General features: G+C 36.0%; 1 protein-coding gene across 1 annotated transcript in view; it reads left to right on the top strand.

The window, feature by feature from the left end:
- Positions 1-585: 585 nt before the first annotated feature.
- Positions 586-19,811, top strand: part of DNER (delta/notch-like EGF repeat containing) — a gene marked incomplete at its 5' end in the record, with an annotated part of 54,732 nt that continues 35,506 nt past the window's right edge. The window contains 3 exons of the mRNA XM_008950274.1: positions 586-882; positions 6,786-6,880; positions 9,263-9,429. Of these exons, the coding sequence (XP_008948522.1) occupies positions 586-882; positions 6,786-6,880; positions 9,263-9,429 (559 nt within the window). The remainder of the gene's footprint in view (positions 883-6,785; positions 6,881-9,262; positions 9,430-19,811) is intronic.

A 19,811-nucleotide genomic window follows, 5' to 3' on the forward strand; every position in this document is an offset into this window, starting at 1 on the left:
ACCCCAGCTTTCTAACTCCTGTTGGATAGTTTTCAGCAAGAGAATGAATCAGGTTCTGAAAGTGCTGTCCACTAAAAGTGCGGGTAGAAGGCCTGGATGTTTAAAAAAGAAACTTTTGTCTACAAATAGGATTCTGTGATGTGGTTAACTCTGACAACACAAAGCTGCTTCATGACCCAGTAATCTGTACAAATTCAGTGCCTCATTCCAATTTCTGTTACTGCATTAAATTTCTGGATGCTTCTTGTTTTCCCTGGATAGGTTACTCTTTTAAGACTGTTCTTGAAAGATCCTGATTATGTGCAGTGTCTGTGTAGATGCTTTGTGTTTATCACTTTGTATGTGTCAACAGTGAGTTTCAAGTATTAAATGGTCTGAGAAAAGTGGTTGATCTAGATTAATCTATATGCTTCTTTAATCCTTTGAATTTACTTCCTTGAAGATACATCAAAGGTGAGCTTGGTTCCTAAATATGTTCAGAAAATTAAATACAGAAGAGGAAAAGAATCCTGTTTCATGATATTTATAAAGCTCAGAAATAAATCCTTTATATGCAGTAATTGACCTCTGTGATGTTTTTCCCAGTTTGTTTCAGATCCTTGTGCAAGCAACCCCTGTCACCATGGTAACTGCAGCACCAGTGGTGATGGCTACCTCTGTCTCTGTAGCGAAGGCTATGAGGGAACAAACTGTGAGCACTCATTTCACAGCCTTCCAGTCTCTGAGCAGCGAGAGCTGACGTCACCAAGGCAGAGCAGGCCAGTCTCATCCACCTTGGAACCTGACATTGTTCTTCCTCGTTCAAGAGCAACTGTGACATTACCTGAATGGCAGCCAAAAGCAGGACAGAAAGTTGTAGATCTGAAATGGGATGAAACAGAGGTGAGAATATTCTGTCTAAATGAAAATGCACAGAAAAGAACTTTCAAGTGTTATCATTGTCGGGTTGTCATTTGTGTGTGATTTCACGTTTGTCTACATGAGAGGACTGAAGAGATGATCTCTGCCCTGAGTTAATATGCTAGTAAAATAAAATGCAAAAATGTCTTACTTGTTAAAAGTAACAGACTTAATTTGGCCAGCATGTTGTATTGGTTATTTCTTTGAAACAGAAACTGTTGTTTCTTCTAATCCTGTGTTTAACACTGTCTCCAAACATCAAATAAAGCAGGAAATTGAAAACATTAAAGCAATACCTTTAATTTTTTTTTTTTTTTTTTTTTTGCTATTTGAAGTTATGCTCAATGTTATTTTGAAAGAGGTGTCCTTGCAGTGTTAAGAAAACAGCTATTTGAGGATTACAAGTGGTGGTATATTACACAGTGTACTAGTCTAGAGTGGCAATGATGGAGGAAACTTTTAAACATTTGTCGTAACTCTTAGTGAAATGACAAACTTCTGGCAAAACTACAGCTGGAAAGCACACAACATATGATCCTTAAGAAATGTCATCTTTGCTTTCTACAGTTTTATACACTGTTTTATTAGTAATTCTTAGGTGTCTTGTGTACACTCTAGTACCTGAAAAAAAAATCTAACTTAACTCAGTTACCATTAAATATTAATCTTTATATTTCATGTAAAGATTAAATTATACTTACATCCAGTTGTGAAGTTTTTCAAGGGGTGTGATTGTTCTGAGGTGTTTTCACATGCTACTTTATGAGGAAGGGAACACATATGAATTCAATCCTGGAAGAAGTATATTTTTCATCACTTTTTGCTGGCCCAAAAAAAATTGTTCATGTTTTCATGGTATCATTTATTTAAATCAATTTCTGAAAATAAAATCAACCCATGTAAAGTCTTATGACTTTCAGATTATATCTGAGTTAAGAAGTTTTAAGACTGTATTCCATTTCAGTGGAAGTTCTGGTGGGCAGTGTCTAGAGAACAGAGCTTTATTTCCTGGAATTCTGTCTCCCATATCTGTTATTTTACAGTAGAGTGTAGGTCAGGCACAATGGATGGAGTTGGGAGAGAGCACTGAAGCAGAAACAATTATCTGCTTTTTTTACTTGAAATGCAGTGTCATCTGTGTGGATGCTCCACATGTCCTGATCAATTAAGGGCATGCCCTTCTCTGTACCAGGTCTCCCTTGTATGTCTTCCTCAGTTGGTGATCTGATATTTTTTAAGGAATGCTTCTCCCAGGTTTGCATTTTAGGTAGATTTACTAGTCAGTTCAGCCAAACAGTTCATTCACAAGTGGACATGGTAATGGCTGAAATTCTCCCTTCTGTGTCTTGTGTTACCTGAAAAATACATGTAGGTTGTCACAGTTGCATTATTAACACTAATATGGACACTACTTGTTACCCTATTTTGACATTACTTGTGCTGGTATGTTTTTAACACGTTGTAGTGGGTCTTGTAATTCTCACAATCTTTTCTAGTGTAGCATAATGGCATTCTGTTCTTTGGAAATCATAGTGAGAGGTGCTTATATGGAAGAAGGATTTCAGTTGTCAATTAAAAATATTGTCTCTGATATATATTAAACTAAAGAGAGTTGATTTACCTGAAGGTCTGTATTGCAAAGCCTTTTTGGTGAGGTTTCAAGAGCAAAGAGTTAAGCAGGAAAATATCTTTCCTCATAGCTTTTAAAAGCTTTGCAACACTTGATCCTTTCTTGCCCTCTTAAAAGGAAAAAAATAAAGTAACTGAGGTTTTGTGTTGCAAAAATGTCCTGTTTTGATCTTCCTTGAGATTCAGAGGCAACAAAGATTGCTATTATTATGTTGGCTTTTTTTTTTTTTTTAAATCTTCCAAGTCAGCCTGATTTTCACATTATACTGAGCCTACAAGTGAACTAATGTTCGTCATACTCTTTAGTCTGCCTGCACAGAAAGAAATTATGCCAGAATCTCTCCACATAAGTTCTCACTATCTTGCCAGGATGAAGTTTCCCTGGAAGCTTTTTCAGGAAGTTTTGGAAACCCAAAAAATAAACATCTGAGAGAAGTGAACTATGCAGTAGTTTAATATGAGAAGTAACCCTTACCAGCTTCTGTGAAGAAAATACTCTACCCCATGTCAAAACCAGCCCAGACTGTTAGTCACATTTGGTGAAGAGGACATTGATTTTGGTGGCCAGCTTGAGATAAGGCATCTGAGAAAGTGTCATTCTGGAAAATAACCCATTGTGCCTGCTGAAGTGTTACCCCGTGGTGTAATATAGGCATTGTTAACCTATAACAGGAATAGAAAGCTTTAATGGTGTAATCTAGAAGATTGCTGTGCATCTGGATGCACTGGATCCTCGTGGTGGCGTGGTTGCTGACCCCACAAATTGGCTGTTGCTTGGATGAGCAAAGAAACAAACAGCCAGTGCTAGAATTTGCTGGGTGAATATGCGGCCTGTCTCATATCCCATTTCAGTGCTACAGTAACTGGGAAGCCGCCTTCATTTGATAGTGACTTTGGATGGAATCTGTTAGTCTTGCCTTGGCATTACGCTAAAGGCTTGGGCCTTTCTCTCCCACTGGTGAGATATAAGTAAGCCTTTATTTTCCTTCTGTTCTGGTGTTCTATTAAACATTGCTCCATAAGAACCCCTAGAGGGTAGAAACAAATGCGCTCGTGGAGGTTAACTTGTGACGTAATTACATTAACATAATATCTTTTCAAATACATTTAGATTTAAGCATAGAGATTTTTTTTCTCTAAAGCATTGATTTTCTGTAAGATTAGTTTGTATTCATCTCTTTCATTGAGAGATTTATCCATGTATAGACTCAGCAAGTTAACAGTAAAACATTTGAAGCAGAAATGTAGTTCTTATTAGGTTCTTTTTTAAAAAGCAACACTACTTAGATGGAAACTTTTGGAGCATATATGTAAAGAGTAATTCTCTATTTCCTATCAGCAATTTGATATTTAAACATTTTAAACTCTAATATATTGAAGAGCAGCTCTTCAATACTTTGTGCTGATGCAGGAGCTTAGCTTTGTAAGCAACTTCTAAACATACTTCAGGCTTTGTCAGGTGCATGAAGATATTGCTTTCCATGGTGACTCTTTTTAAAGTAGCTGCAGCATTTGTGTTGTGTTGTATCTGTAAGTCTGTTCCCCAAGGAACTTCCTTCCTAGCTTAAAGGTTCTGTACTATTAAATGCTTCAGGGGAATTTTGGAACAGTTTGGTGTTGCTGCAGTTAAATATAATTTTTTTTAAGATTGTTTTTAAATGATGTTAGAGGATCTGTTTTTATTTTTTACTTTAGCCATTTCGCTTCATGAATGTTAAAGGGGAATTAGAATGGGAATGATCTTTATTTTACCTTCTGAAAATCATTTAAGTATATTTTCCAGTGAGTTCCATTTTAAATCTCTCCTACCAGTTGTAGCAGATATTTTGGTGTGTTTTATGTTATGCTTGGTTTTATGTTTGTTTTTTTTTTAAGATAGAGTAAGACCTACAGATAGTTTTCACCTTCCAAGTATCCTTTTTCATAATAATGTATTGGTCTTCTTTGCCTTCATTCTTCTGTCACAGTTTGCAGGTAGAGAGCTCTGTTAAGACAGGAAAGAGACACATTTAAAAATCTTTACACAAATTGCTCACACCTGTGGAAAAGCTGTTGTTTGGTTCCTAATTCAAGTGCCAAAGCTGTCACTTTTTGTCTCCGTTGTATTTGTCTGAAATAGTACATAGCTGGAACCATTTTGTGTTCATGATGAGAGGTGCTGCTTCTTCCATCTTGTCTGATCCAAGTACCAGTTTTTTTTACTATTAAATTATAAAAATCCTGGTTATAGTGTTCTACTGGTTTATGTTATCAGATTCTTAGAGCGTGAATTCAGGACCAGTTGCAAATGGAATTCCTAGGTTAAAGCATCAAACAATACACGTTTCTTAACAAAAGACTCAAAATCCTACTTTTTTCCTTTTGATCTGTTTGCTATTTATGCATTTCCTTTTCACACTGCTTAATCCATAATTCCCATATGTTTGCAAACCAAAGACTTTTTTTTTCCTCCGTTTTCACAAGGTTAAATCTCAGCTCTCATTATGAAGCCACATTGTTCACCTCCTCTTCAATATTTTGTGTTCTTTATTGTAGTTTCAAAGATACCAATATCCTTTACTTCGCAAACTTGTAATATTGAATAGTAAGGTAAATTAAATGCCTAAATTGCATTTTTGGGTTTTTTTCCTCCTTGTGTTCCAAGGTAGTGAATGCTTGGAATTTTAAAACTATATAAATACATCAAAAGCAATATTATTTTTATGTATTTTTGCATGTAGTATAAGATTGTATGAGAATAGAGATGTCAGATTCTTTTTTCCTCCTTTGTACAAGTAGGCATGTAGACTCTAGAAGAAAATGAGTTCAAATGTTGACAGATGTAAAGGGAAGACTATTAGTCAATTTTTTTTTTTTTGATACGTTGTGCTTTGAATGTTCGGTCCATGATTTTGACTTCCAAGATTGAAAAATTATAATGGATATGTTATCTTTCTTCAAATTGATTAAAACAAATACAATAACATTGGATCTCACTTCATTTTCATAAACTACATGTATTCCTATTGTATGTACCAGATAATTCAATGATGAATCAAGTAATCTAGACATTTTTGGGAAATATGATTATTGAGTCTTGCCTGAGTCAAAATCAGCTTTGAGTCTTCTAGAAATTATTACTTGCACCATATAATGGAATTCTCTTCATGGTTTTTATGGGTGTTTCAGAACAATGCTTAAAATATGAATTTGAATTTCACTTAAATTTGCTAATTAGTTTCTGGATTTTACTTTGGATGATTAATTCACGGAAGTGTGTGAGGCTACATTTTCACTTTGCTGGTAAGGTTGACATAAAAAGATTGCATGCTTATTCTAGATAACTGAAAAAATAACATTGTGAAATCTGCCTAGCAATGAGAACATTACTTTTTTTTTTTACCATGTGGTACTTCATAGGCAAGCTGATAAAAATACCTGAAAACTAATTCGTTGACTACTGATAATGTTAATTTAGGCAATAAAAAGACCTAATTTTGCCATATAAAATACTACTTACTTGAAATAAATGCATTATTGGAAGTACTAATGGTTTCAAACTGCCTTTTTGAAATGGCTGCTTTATAAGATTTGAATATTTAAGAGGTCTGTCTGAGATGCCTCTGTGTTGTATGGCATCCTGTATGGTGTCTTGATATGGTTAATAGAGTAACTGATTTCTGTGTCTACTAGGCGTTGCAGATTTGGCTAATATATCCTTTCCCACTCAGCTGTGTTCATAATTTTTTTCCTATCTGAAAGCACTTTTTATCCAAGCAACTGTTACTTGGGAAGAGTAGTAATGAGCAAGTGGGAGAGTTTTTTTGGTTTTGTTTTTTTTTACAGTAAACTGTGTTTAGGGAAAAAATATATTTCTATATACTAAAAAGACAGTATCAGTAGTTGCTATTATAAATCCTCCAAGGCCACCTAAATTAATGATGCAATATTTCTTTGATGTAGCAAATATTGGAGCTTTATTAGTTACTTTAAAAGACCAGAAGCCTATTAATCTTTTTCTAAATGTGATCACTTATAAAGATGCCTTTAGAAGTTTACACTTACATACAGGAAGTTTTTATTAAAATGAAAACCTAGGAAGGATGGTTATGTGAATTTTCAGATTGTTTGTTGGTAACATAAATGTTCTTTAAATATCATCCTGATGATTTTTAAAAGATCACTGCTGGATTATTAGTGTTATTTTTTTAAAATTCTTTCACGCATTGTTTGGATGGATTTCTGGTTTAGTTTTAAATACAACTCTTTATTTTCAGATGACCCCAGATGTAGCTTGTGGAAATGCCAGTTCGAATACCTCTGCTGGAGGCAGGCTTGCCTCCTTTGAAGTTCCAGAGAATACATCAATAAAGTAAGAAATATTGGTCATGTGGTGAAGTATAAAAATACATTCATTTTAGTTTGACCAGGTGTTTTAGACAACAGTTTTTCAGGTAGGCAGACATGTTAAATGGCTAAAAGTACTGAAAGTAATGAAAAAGCTTCAGGCAGACTTCAGGCATCTAGCAGTGCCATGGCAGCTCTTTGTTTGGTATCATTTTTCCCACATCTAAAGTTTTAGAAGAAGCATGTAAACTGTCTCTGGGCTATCAGAACACGCTGCAAATTGGGGCAGATATGTTGAAGATGTAAGTTTGGAGAAGACACATTTCCTTTCTCCATGCAGTGAACATTTTTTTGCACCGCTTAATCTCAGCTGTTATAGCTGACCAAGTCAACACATGTATTTTGTGAATTTGTATTTGATTTCTCCATTATTGATTTGCGTGTCGTCATCAGCTGTAATATGTTTATGTCCTACAAACCACATTTCTGAAAAAAAATGAGTTTATTCTGTATTATTCACTTTCCAAACTCAGGCTTTTTGAATCAAATACTTGCTTTGTTACCTCCAGTTAACAGACCCTGACTTCCTAGAAAGATTGGATTCTGTCAGCTGGGATGAAGTGTTTTCTTATTGGAAAACTTAAATAAAAATCTTTCAACATAGTTCTCTGGCTCACAGCTTTACTGCAATTTTAGACTTGTTTTTTCCCAAAATAGCCTACTTTTCTTGTACTGTCATCTTATCTTTCAGAATCTCAGCTTTCAGTTAAAAAAGGCCATGCTCGCAGGAAAAAAATAAAACAAGCTGATGTAAGCAGACAGGCTGCAGACAGTTTGGAGCAGTAATTGTTAAATGTGGGAGCTGTCCTACTCTTCCCACAGGACTTTGAATCATGCTCATTCATGAGTGTTAAGCCTAAATCAGGAAGAGATCTGTGAGTGTGGATACTCTGGCTGACTGCAATCTGTAAGCAAACAAGTGTCTTTTCTTGAAATCAGGAATAAGCTGGCTTTTGTGGATTCTACAGCTGGTTTAAAACCCTTGATGGGATGACCTGATTTTAAAGGAGGTTGCGGGGTACAAAGTTGTTTTGTTTTTTTTTTTTGTTATTTTATGTCTGGGTAGATTAGTGCAGGATAATATCTATCGTTGTTTAATTCTATTTCCTATGTGAAAGGCCCAAGTAACATCTCTGGTTCAATGACTATTTGTGAAAGGAAATTAATTTCAGTTTAATAGTTTTATTTTGTTTTGTCAGGTGTGACTTAAACTGTGAAACTAGTTGCTATCCTGTTCTAAAAGTGAGATGGTCGGCTGTGGCGGCAGTTGTTGTCTAGTTGGGAGTTCTTAAAGATGCCCAAAATACTGTCAATAATTTTGCTTTTTATGGTGTCTGGTTGCAATGTTTTCTTTCAACTTGTGTCAAACATCATTACAAAACTTAGCATTGCTTTTTTTGAACTCAAGTAAGAAGTGACAAGGGAGGAGCTGCCTTGTGTTTTTAGCAGGACTGAAAAGCAGAATTTCAGTAAAGGAAATTGTGGAACAGAACTTCACCTGTGGGTATTTGTAGGCCTGTTCTCAGCTGGAGAGAATTATCAGTTTTCAGCAGATGGATGCAATTCTGTTTGAACTTTTGGAGGATTGTTCAAAGTCATTTGGGATTCCTTCAGAGAAATTTAGTGCAAATATTTGGTAGCTTACCGGAAATATGACAGGTTTTTATTTTTTCTTTACAGAGGTGAGTAAGAAAAAAAGTATCTGGAGAGCAAGGAAACACTGACATAGATACAGTGCTCCTTGATGGAGCCAACATCATATATGCAGTTGTAGATATTACTTTATTGAACCAGTCAATATTCAGAAAGGCACCACGGACTCGGTGACCTTGAGAGCTTTACATGACTCATTAGATTTACAAGAATAAACTGTTCTGAACCTTCCATCTGGTATGTCAAACAAATGAGAATTTCTATCAGAATGTGTCTCCCTGTGTTGAACAAACGTTGAATGTTCTTCAGTAAACAAGAGGGCTGGATGTACTTCAGCTGCAGAAAATGATGTTGTAGAAGATGTAGAACAGGTACTGTTAAAAAGGCATAAATACAAAGATGGGATAAGGATGCTTCACTAGTATGTAATGCTTATGTAAATCTCTTCTTTGGCACTATAATGGCACTATAAATTCAAGTAGTAGAAGTTGAGACTCTGTATAATTAACTTTACTATTACATATACTACTATGCAAGTTGTACTGTGCAGAAGCATTTTTTATTTTTGTGGCCGAAAACGTTCAGGCTTTTTCCTGATTCCATGCTTGCTATATTTGTTTTCCTTCTTTGTTGATAAGCTTCCTAATAGCACCAGTTTCCCTCAGTGTAAATAATCTTATAATTTTTTTCTTAGAATAAGGCAAGATGCTACTGCTTCTCTTATCCTACTATGGAAGGTCACAACCACTGGATTTAAACAGTGTTCACTTATTGATGGCAGAAGTGTCACTCTTCTCCAGGCACTGGGTGGACTTGTTCTTTCTGAAGAAATGCTTGCACTAGGAAACAACTACTTTATCGGTGAGTGACATGCTGGCTTTGTTTATCTCATTCAGCTGACAGTTTACTCAACACTCAAAGAAACAAAGAGGTCATTCCCTAAATTTAAGTGCTGCTGAAAGATCCAGGTGTGATATTGAGACCATGTTTTAGACATTGGTTCATTCAAAGCAGACAAGAGGTACACCAAATTCTTACACAGGTGGGACCATTCAGTTTAAAATCTAGATGGTGATTTTTGCCTGATACCTTTAGATGATGCAAGGTATTTTATATATTCAATTTTAATCAACTGTAAAGCTTTTGGTAAATGTCACAGTAAATAACACCTCAAACATTCAGGGTTTCTCTATTGGGTATTGTATCATGGGATACTTTCAGAAGAAGCCTAAAGCCTGTCAACAGTAGACTTGAAAAAATGTTACAATGTAATAAGAAATCTGATCTAATGGTGTTTACTTGCACTGCTTTTTCTCTTCTCGTTTTGTCTCTGTGAATATGTAAACTTAGAAATATGCTATATGTTTCATTGGGCAATTAAATGTTAAACATCTTTGTGGAAAGGGTGTAGTGAAAATAGGCTGTTATTTTTCAGTGTATGGGAAAAAATACTGATTTAGTGCAGTATTTATGTGTAGACATAATTAAGTCTATGCATAGACTTAATCAAATGGAGCTTTCTGGGCTGATGTTTTATTATACCGATGACATGAAACCACAGTCATTGTAACAACAGCGTTTATTGTAATCTGCTTCGAGTGCTATATATATTATAATGAAGTATAAGCTGCCACAAATTGTTATTTAGCTAATAAATGTAAAATTAAAAGCATTCTGTTGCAGAAACATTGGGGCAAATAATTAAGTGTATAGCTAATACAGAAAAAAAAAAAACCAAATGCACAAGTACTGCTATGTTCTCTCCTTTTTGAACTGTGACTTACCCTTCAAGTCTTTGCTATTAGTGTAATAATTTAATTACCTTAGGCAGTGGTTTCTTTTAGCAATGTTTATTTTCCTCAAATAATTTTCCAGTTCCTTATATTTTCTTCATTACTTCCTTATGTGATGCTTAGTTATAATTTTGTATTCCATTTATCAGTTAAAACACTCCTTGGATGTCTTCCTCAAGAATAAATTTTTAAATTCACCTTGTCATAGTACATGTTTGATAAAAGTAAGTAAAGACTTCCTGAAGACAGGGTAATTTTTCACTTTTATGAATGTATGAAAGCACCTAAAGGTGCCTAGGTTGCTCTGTGAGGGCTTCATTTGGCTGTACGTACCATCCAGCACAGGCCATTAATTTATATAACTATATTGAATATTATCTTACTCTTTCATAGTTTGTCTTGTGCTACTTGTTTCTCTGTAGCTGTCTTTCTGTCACTGGGATTTTTACTTTGAATTGTGTATTGTGTGCTAGGTAACGTGGTGAAAATAACAAAACAAGGTTTAGTTCATAAAAAACTGTACTAATGATCTTGCTTATTTCATGCAGTGCAGGTTTCCTGAGATCTCTCATTTTACTTCTGTCTAGTTTTTTGGTAGTCTTTGGTGGTCTTAATATACTGATAATGAAATTCTTTGAAGAATTTTCCAGTTGTTGTATAATTTGATTTATGTAAAGAGCACAAATCATAAATGCATATGCATGGAGAAGCAGGGAGACTCCAATAATACAGTGATACAGTCATGAATAGGAACCTCTGAGTGCCTTGTAAAGATGAGTGCAGATATAGTGCATTTGAATTTTTATAAATCTTATTTCAGCAAATGGATGGATTACCTTTAATACTTGTGATAGAAAATGAATATCAAACATTCCCTCTGCATATCTTTTAGTCCTGAGGCATTGCAACCCTATACTATGGTATAGTCAAGTAATGAGATAACTGTTTTCTGGAGTAAATAATTTTGTGGCCTTAATTTACTTATAGCCTTTCTCAGAATAATTTTTTTATTAGAACACTTTAGCAGGAAAAGGGTTTAAATACTAAAGGAACAGGGAAACTAGCACATAAATTTGTTAGTTTAAAAGTGTTAGTCACCTATCAGTATTTATTTGGCTTGCTCTTTCGAAAAGACTCTGGATTTTCTTCTCAATTGTGTGGAAAAATTCTGCTATACTTTCCAATGAAGTGTAAGTTTTAGTTGTAAAAGATAAAGCTCGGTCATTTGATGTGAAAAATACTGAACTGAAACTCAGCTGAAATCTGTAATTTGGCTGAATTCTCTATAACAGTATTGAAATCGTTACTTCGGATTTGATCCACATGTATGAAAATGGTGTGTGAATCCAACACACCTCACAGAAGCTTTTAGTTTTCAATAGTTTTCAGTAAGATTAAAATAATAAAGTTTAACTTAGAGACAACTGTTCATATGTATCTTGATATACAGGACAAACTTCTTCTGAGGTACAATAAATTAAAATGGATTATTTTATACAAAAAAAGCAATAATGTAGACTTTGCTTTTATTGATGATATTTAAACTAGAGCAATCACAAGGACATAAGATACTCTAGGATCTACGTAGAATTGTAAGCACAGAATCAGGCAGTAAGGCTGTGGACCATGCCAATTGATTTACTTTGTACAATTCCCCCTTCTTCCCAATTTTCCCCCCTTTTTCTCTTTATTCAAATGAGTTTTCAAAGGACTCTTCCTCTTGATGAATTCTATATGGTACAATTTTTGACTTTTAAAAAAAAATATAATTAGAACTGTAAAAGAAAAATAGGGAAGATCTGAGTAGATTGGGTTTTTTGTGTCTTTCAATCTACATCTTGAGTGACTTTTCACTGCATATTTTTGTGAGTCATCAAGGTTCTTTACCTCTTGGAAATTTTTCTGAATAAGAAGGTTATGTTCAAGACAAAACATTTAGGGAGCTATTTCCTTTGTGTTACTTCATGGTGACACAAGTTTAAAGTTGTTTAGACAAGATTGAAAAGATTCAAAAGTTGGCAGTAATGTAGTGGCTCACTGGTCTTGTGGTTCGGGGCAAAATGTCTAGAGGTTGGAAGGAATGCTGTCTGTGAGAGCTAAAAATAGACAGCACTGCTCACCCCGGAGACAGTACCTGCACTGCATGAGAATGAAGGGTTGGAGGGCAGAAGCATGGAACACAGCTGAGCAAAAAAAGAGCAGTCTGTGTTCTATAATGTGATTTATAAAATGGCTGCTGCATCTGCAAACAGCCTTTTGCAGTGCACTGAGAGTTATGGTGCTGTGATTATGCAGCATAATTATGCTGTTCAATTATAGCATTTACCCCACTGAAATAAGCCCCAGTAGCTGAGAATGAGTATTGATGTGAAGACTGGCTTGTACCTTCTGTAACACACTCCTACTATGACAACTTCTCTTTGTGTATTTTTAATGAATTTGTCTGTAAGATTGGATGCTACATATGTGCCAGTCTTCTAAAATAATTTAATTAGGAAGTATGCTTATTAGCTGGGGGGTGGGGAAAGACCAATATAATTGAGTTTTTAAAGTGGAAAAGCACCTAAAGATATTGATTTTCTTAGCAGGGTAGGTGGGTTTGCTAGTGGCTTTTAATACCAAGTTACTACTAGACAAAGGTAGTCTAGATGGTTGGTCTGTAGTATAAGCCAGGTGAACTGTTGATCTCTTTGCAGCAAAAATGCTTCAAATGCTTCATCTGATGCCAAGAGAGTTTAAAGATTTTTGCTGAATTTCAAGACTTAATTCAGGGTACTTTATTGAGGACATTTCTGTATAGCAAAGGTTTTAATACCTATACAGAAAAATATCTGTTTTGTGGAGTGCTGTGGGTGGATATGAAGATTTACCAAAGAGATAGTTGGGAAGTGAAAGAGGAGGGAGTTAACCATATTTTTAAATAAAGGGTGGCAATTAAGCATTCATCCTTTAAAACATTAATTAATGGGAAGTCTGCTGTTCACTTGAATAGAGGTATAGCTTCATACTATTTGTCCCAGTGTTCTGTGAAGTTAATGAGTGATTCCTCTATGAACTGTTTGTCATATTTATGAAATGTCTCATCAGTGTTTGTTTTAATTCAGGATCTTCATGTTAGCAAGAATGACATTAGAATATTAGAAAATTAGTAACTGCAAAACTTTGCCTTTCTACGGTGATGCCCCTATTCTCCATTGCAGTGTATATTGAAGAATTGAAATTGGGTGAAATACATTTTACAAGTATGAAAAAATGAGATAAGACTACACTGTTGCAGGGTCAGTTTGTGCATGAGCATTTCAGACCGATGTTCTCATGAATGCCAGTAGGTTACAGCTGAGGATCTCTGTGGCAAGTTGAAAGTGCTGCTTGTAATGGGTTTTTGGGGGAATCTAATCCACCCAAAGTTGTACAATTGTCTTGTTCAGGGAAAAATTCACTAGCTTTGTGGACATGTATACCTTTTCTTTAGAAGTTAGCTGCAAGTGCGTAAGATGTACTAAATAGATTAAATAATATCTCCCTTGAGAAAATAGTGCATTAAGTTTCTTCAGAAAATAAAAATGGCCTTGCTGAAGGGCTTTGAAGGACATTTTCAACTTGTATGGCAACTCTCTCAAAAATGCACTCATGCTCATACTGAAAAGAGGAAGAAACCTGTGTGTAGACCTGGTGTGTAATCTGGTTTTCTGGAAGATGCCCAGCCTTTTAGATGAATACAATTTAACTAACTGGTTGTGCAGAAAGGAAAATATTTTCCTATGCAAAATACTGTCCTGCCTTTCTAATGCAACAAAGTATTTTATTTAATATTTCTGCCCTAAGCAGTTATTTGCTGTTTTGATGCTATTTGGAGTATTTAATGGATCTTCTTGCAACGTTTCATCATATTTTAACAAGTGGTTGCCACTAATATGTTTGCAGGTATACTGGATAGGTAAAATGGAACTTAGTGTGCAAAATATATTACAAAAAATAATTTTAAGAGAGATTTTGAAATAAGTCAGTCTGATTTTCAAGATGCCTTCTAGTCTGAAATTCTGTAACTAGATTAAGACAAGTTGTAACTGTGTCCTTCGGTTAGTCTTGTATTGTTCCATGACTTAAAAACACGCATGCTTCCGTCAGAAGAAAGCAGTTTGCTGCATGTTGGAACTGGTTTTACTTAAGCAAAACAGAAATAGACTAGTTTCATTTCATAATAGGAGATGTGTGAATTGAATTCACTGAAAGCCATGTAATCAAGTTACTCTAGCTTTAACAAGTTACCGTGTGCCAGCTGAACTTCCGTAAGAGCTTCTATCCCGTGGCACATGTGCAGTCATTTGACTTAGCCCTCTTTTGGCTCTGGACTAAATTAGATCCCCTTGCCTTGCACCAGCCACGGCTGGAGTTGTTCCCACCGTCCTGCTGCCTGGCTGACGTGCAGCAATGTGTCTGTAACTAGTTAGTTCCTTCTGCACAAGTCAGCCTTGCCAGTGGGGGAATTTGGTGATGACGGCTCCAGCCGATGGGATTTTCACTTCTGCGTGTGCAGTTTGCCTGGATAGGCCCTATTGTAGGCAGCATTGAGTATTGTGCTCAACGGAAGGTTTCCCTGGGGTTCTGGGCAGAAGAGCTAACCTTGCAGAAAACAGCCTTTTGGTAAACAACAGCAGCAGCAGAAGTGCAAACTGTGTAGAAAGTTCTAACAAATGAGCTGATTTCAATAACTTTTAGAAGATGGCCCTACAAGCCAAAATTTTAACATTCAGCTGAAATCCAAGACATTCTGAAGAGTGCTGTTAGATGATATAAGAAAGGAAATCTTTATAATTATGATAAAAATCCATGTCCTATGCCTCATGATCAACTTAAATGTACCTTATCTCACATGTAAATAAGCATTAGACTTTTTTTTATATACATTGTATCGTGTTTTAAGCTAGCATCTAAATTTTTACTCTTTAGTCATCTAAATAATTGTAAATTGTTCAAAATTAATTTTTTTCACAGCTACTTCTAGCAAGTAACACTGGGAAATTGTTTTTCTAGTCTTTGGAAGGTCATCTGCTCATGCTTGTAATGCTCAGCTAAATACCTTTTGTTTATTTTTAAGATTTCTTCCTTCAAATATGATTTTTGTGACCAATTCACAGCTCAGATATTTACATTCAGTTGACTACATGGCTGCTTATATGGAGAGATCTTGGACAGACTGCTTAACCTGATCTGTCAAATAAAGATAGCAATGCATAATGTAATGGCAAATACAAGACACACTTAAATAATGCTTGTAAAATGCTTTGAGGACTTCAGCCAGTAGTGTAACATATTGTACAGGGTATTTAGAAGTAGGGTAGCCACGCATGACTGTTTAAGTTGCACCAGACACTGCGTAGATAAATCCTATCCAAACTTGCCATCCACTCTACAGCAGCACAGATTATTGCCAGTGTTGTTGAGACGGTGATAAATAAGTACATAATGGAGAAATTGTGATACAGGAAATCTATTAGAAGATAAGCTTTGTCACCCTTTGCTGGGCTTTAATTCTTTTGGGCAGTGAAGTGCTGGGGTCTAAACCCTCAGCCCTGAATCAGGGTTGACATGTGGATGATGTTCACAAACAGGCAGGAAATGTCTTCCTGACTGGCTTTCACCCAGGGCCTAGCCAGCCTTGGGTGAAAGCCATTTAGGAGATCACCACCAGGCCAAGTTGATAGCTGAGTATTTCATAGTCCTATCGTGGGATTTAGTCCAGTCAAGATATTAATCTGGGTAACTGTTTAGCCACAGTGAAATGCAGAAATTGCCATTGTTACAAAGGAAATGGAATGGAATGTGTTTGGGGATTTTCTATGCTCAGTGAATTTCACTGGTTTATTCCATTCATAAATATATTTTAACTGTTGGTCCTGCATAACTGAGCTCTAACTCGAAGGTCAAGCTGTGTGCTCTTCCCAAAGGTTTGGTAATAATTTTCTGACACCCACATTTTTCTTTCTGTTACACCTGTATAACACAATCATTGTCAATCTGCTTCTGCTAGGATTATGGTAATGTTACTGAGAATATAACTCTTAACACATTTATCACTCTGCTGGTCTTACAAGAAAGTATGTTTGGTTTTTCAATATGCAGGATGTTTTTTTAGTGTTGGTGGTGCAGGAAGAAAGCATATTTATTTTTAAACCAAATATAATTACAAAATCAATTTGGAGAAGAAAGACAATTCAAGTGAAGTTTTGGACTTGCTTAACAACAGAAAAATTTAAATTCCTGTTTCATGTGAATTTTAGAAAAATGAAGCATTTGAAACAGTTCTTGAACCAATTCTCACTAAAATCTATATATTATCAAAAACAGTATCTGACTAAAGCTTCTGTGACACAGCACAGTAAACATGCTGATCTGTATGGAATTTGGGAGAGCTGTGCCACTTACAAATAGTGCTATTTGTAGGCAGAATAGCAGTTTCATTATTGCAGCTGTGTGTCTGTATCCCCAGATGCTATGTTGCCTAGCAGTATCATTAAGGAATGATCTCAGATGTTCTGTACAAGTATACTGTGGTACTGATGGCACAGAAGTGCTGCACGAAAGACTGCAAATGGTTATTGACTCCCTGTTTCTCACTTTTTCTTTTCTACTTACATATGCTAATCAACCTAAGGCAAGCTAGGAAGGGATTCCTGACCTGTTTTTTTAAAATCCTATGGAACAATATTAGTGTCAAATCCCTGAGAGTACTGGTAGGCCTTAATACCTTGTCCATTAGGGGCATGGAAAAAGTGATCAGTGATTCTGTATTTGTAATCAAAAGCATATCTCTGTGATTTCAACGTGTAAAGGTAAATATTCACCATCAAGAGTATCACAAGCACATCTTCGTTATGCTTTTTCATTTGTTAGGTCTTTAAAATGAGTTGAAGAGGACTTCTGTGAATGAATGGAAGGATTGAGCTCTCTTCTATTTGCTAGTGACTGTACTGTACACTGGGAATGGGGTGGACAAATGACAACACCTTATTCTCGGGCCCTTTTTTGTTTTCCTACCCATTTTGACTCGCCAATCAAACTTAGTTAGTGTCTGGGCTATATACTGTGCAGGAAGTCTGTGGGCACACGGTGTCCTTGAGAATTCCACTGCTTTGCAAAATGTTGAAGTTGGCTGCTGACCCCAGAAGCTTTTGCTGTGGGAAAGTGTTTAGAGAAAAAGAGAACAGATGGAAACTGATAGACGTCTCACTGCTGTCTCATTTCCTTGGGAAACCAAGATTAAAGTAAGTTGAAAACTCGGGGACCGATGCTTCATTGTGAGTGCGTGCCCAAACCCCTTGGCAGTCGTCATCTCTCATCTAAGAAACCTTCAGGTGGACTCAAAGACCTGTGGGTTTGTGAACAGGAGCTTTAATGGAGGTGACTATTAATGGATTTCTGCAGTGAAATGGTAATCTATTTTCCTCAACTGTGGGTGAATATGTTGGAGTACGTTCACTATGTAGAATACAGAGGAATACATTTGAGCCAATTGCAATAAGCAAGACTGTACATGTACTGGTGTTGGGTGAATACCCAGATTTGTAGTTCAGTCATGCCTTCTTCCATTAACATAATATGTGATAGGATGTTATGAGTTGGTGGCCTGTCAGCTTCAGTTGTCATTATTTTGGCAGTCCACTACGGACAAGCTTGCTGACCTTAGTCTGCCGTGCAGAGAGGAAAGGTGTTGTTCAGAAAAGGGGCTTGCAGAGTAAGCAAATCAGTTTGTGCAGTCTAGAAAAGCTACAATCTGTTAATCTCTCAGTCGTGAAAATCTGAACAGCATGGTATGATCTGGCTGGAAGAATCTGGACACAATGATGACAACTGTCATCTTCTCTTTTGATTTCATTCCTTATTTTTTCTCTTAATTTCTTGATATGAAAGAAACAGGAGCATATGTACTTTGTGCTCCTAAGTGTAGGTGAAACCTCCAGGGTGGAATGAGCTGTAGTGTCTACCATGCATACTGCCAATGAAAACATGCAGACATTTCTGACTATCAAACGTGTGTACAGAACTTGATAATGCTTCCTCTGCAACCTAAATGCTTATTCACACCATATTAAGATGTACTGGCTTTTAAAATTGTTTCTGTGATATTACTGTAAGTAGCTGAACCCTGAATTCTTTAACTTAAAATGCTCTGATGTCATTGTTTTAACTAGCTTTAGAAAACCAGCAAGGTTAAACTGAACAAAATTACCTTTTGATATCAACAGCTGTAATGTTTTTCTCCAGATTTCAGGTGTAGGTAGCTGTAAGCAAGCTTCTGAAATTATTCTACTACCCACATATTAAAAGTAGAACTTAAAACCCGCTCTAGTTTGGTTGCTGTTATGGGAATTGGAGAAAAAATTAACTGACTTGTATGTCCTGAGTTGAGCAGACAGTCTCGTTTAGATGATAAACTGAACTTCTTCTAGCCTTAAAACCCAGAGATCTCAGAAAGTTATATGCAGCTTCTATAGGATGAAAATAAATAGCTGTGTTTTTATTTTCTAATCTTTGGAAATCAGATGAGATAATATGAAATTACAGGGGAATGTACCATGCAATGGGAAATGGCCTCTAGTTGGGCCAGGGAAGATTTTGATCAGATATTAGGAAGAATTTCTTCACTGAGAGAGTGGTTAGACACTGGAACAGGCTGCCCAGGGAGGTGGTGGAGTCACCATCCCTGGAGGCGTTCAAAAAACAAGTGGGTGTGGCACTTAAGGCTGTGGTCTAGTGGTTAGGGAAATGTTGGGAGGAAGGTTGGACTTGATGATCCTGAAGGTCCTTTCCAACCATAGTGATTCTGTGATTCCAGTGAGAATAATGATTATTTTTTTTCTTCAGTGGTTTGCCTAAGGGCTTTTGATACCAAAATAGTAACAAGATTCAAAGCACAAAGAAGGTTGATTGTAACATTCTTTAGGACAGTTCCCTAAAGGAATACTAAAATCTGCTTCAGACAAGCAAAAGTGAACCCAAAGACATTTTCTAAATACCACATTCTTCCAAGCACTCACATGTAATTGCATGACTGTCGGTGACAATCGCATTCAGTTGTTAAAGGAAATAATTCTGGCTGCATCTTTGAACAGATGGGTAAAAATGGGGGGTGCATGAAGGCCAGAATAAATTGGCTTGCTTTGAAGAGGTCAGCAGATTATTGTAATCTTCACTAGCCAATACACATCTTTAGACATTTGGAACTATACCAAATACTCTTTTTAATAGAATCTTTTAGAATATTTAGCTAACTTGTAGAGGCTATACTCAAGCTCATCTCATCTATATTGGATATAAGATTTTCCTGCTTTCAAGATATGGTTTACAGATCATTATTTCTAGCATAGCATTTTAAAAAGTGAAAACTAAAAATGAAGAAAAAAGAATGGAAGTCTTCCATATGATTTTCTGTGGAATTTGTAGAATTAG

This window comes from Merops nubicus, unplaced genomic scaffold, assembly GCF_000691845.1.
Source record: "Merops nubicus isolate BGI_N331 unplaced genomic scaffold, ASM69184v1 scaffold6262, whole genome shotgun sequence".
NCBI classification, from domain to species: Eukaryota; Metazoa; Chordata; class Aves; order Coraciiformes; family Meropidae; genus Merops; species Merops nubicus.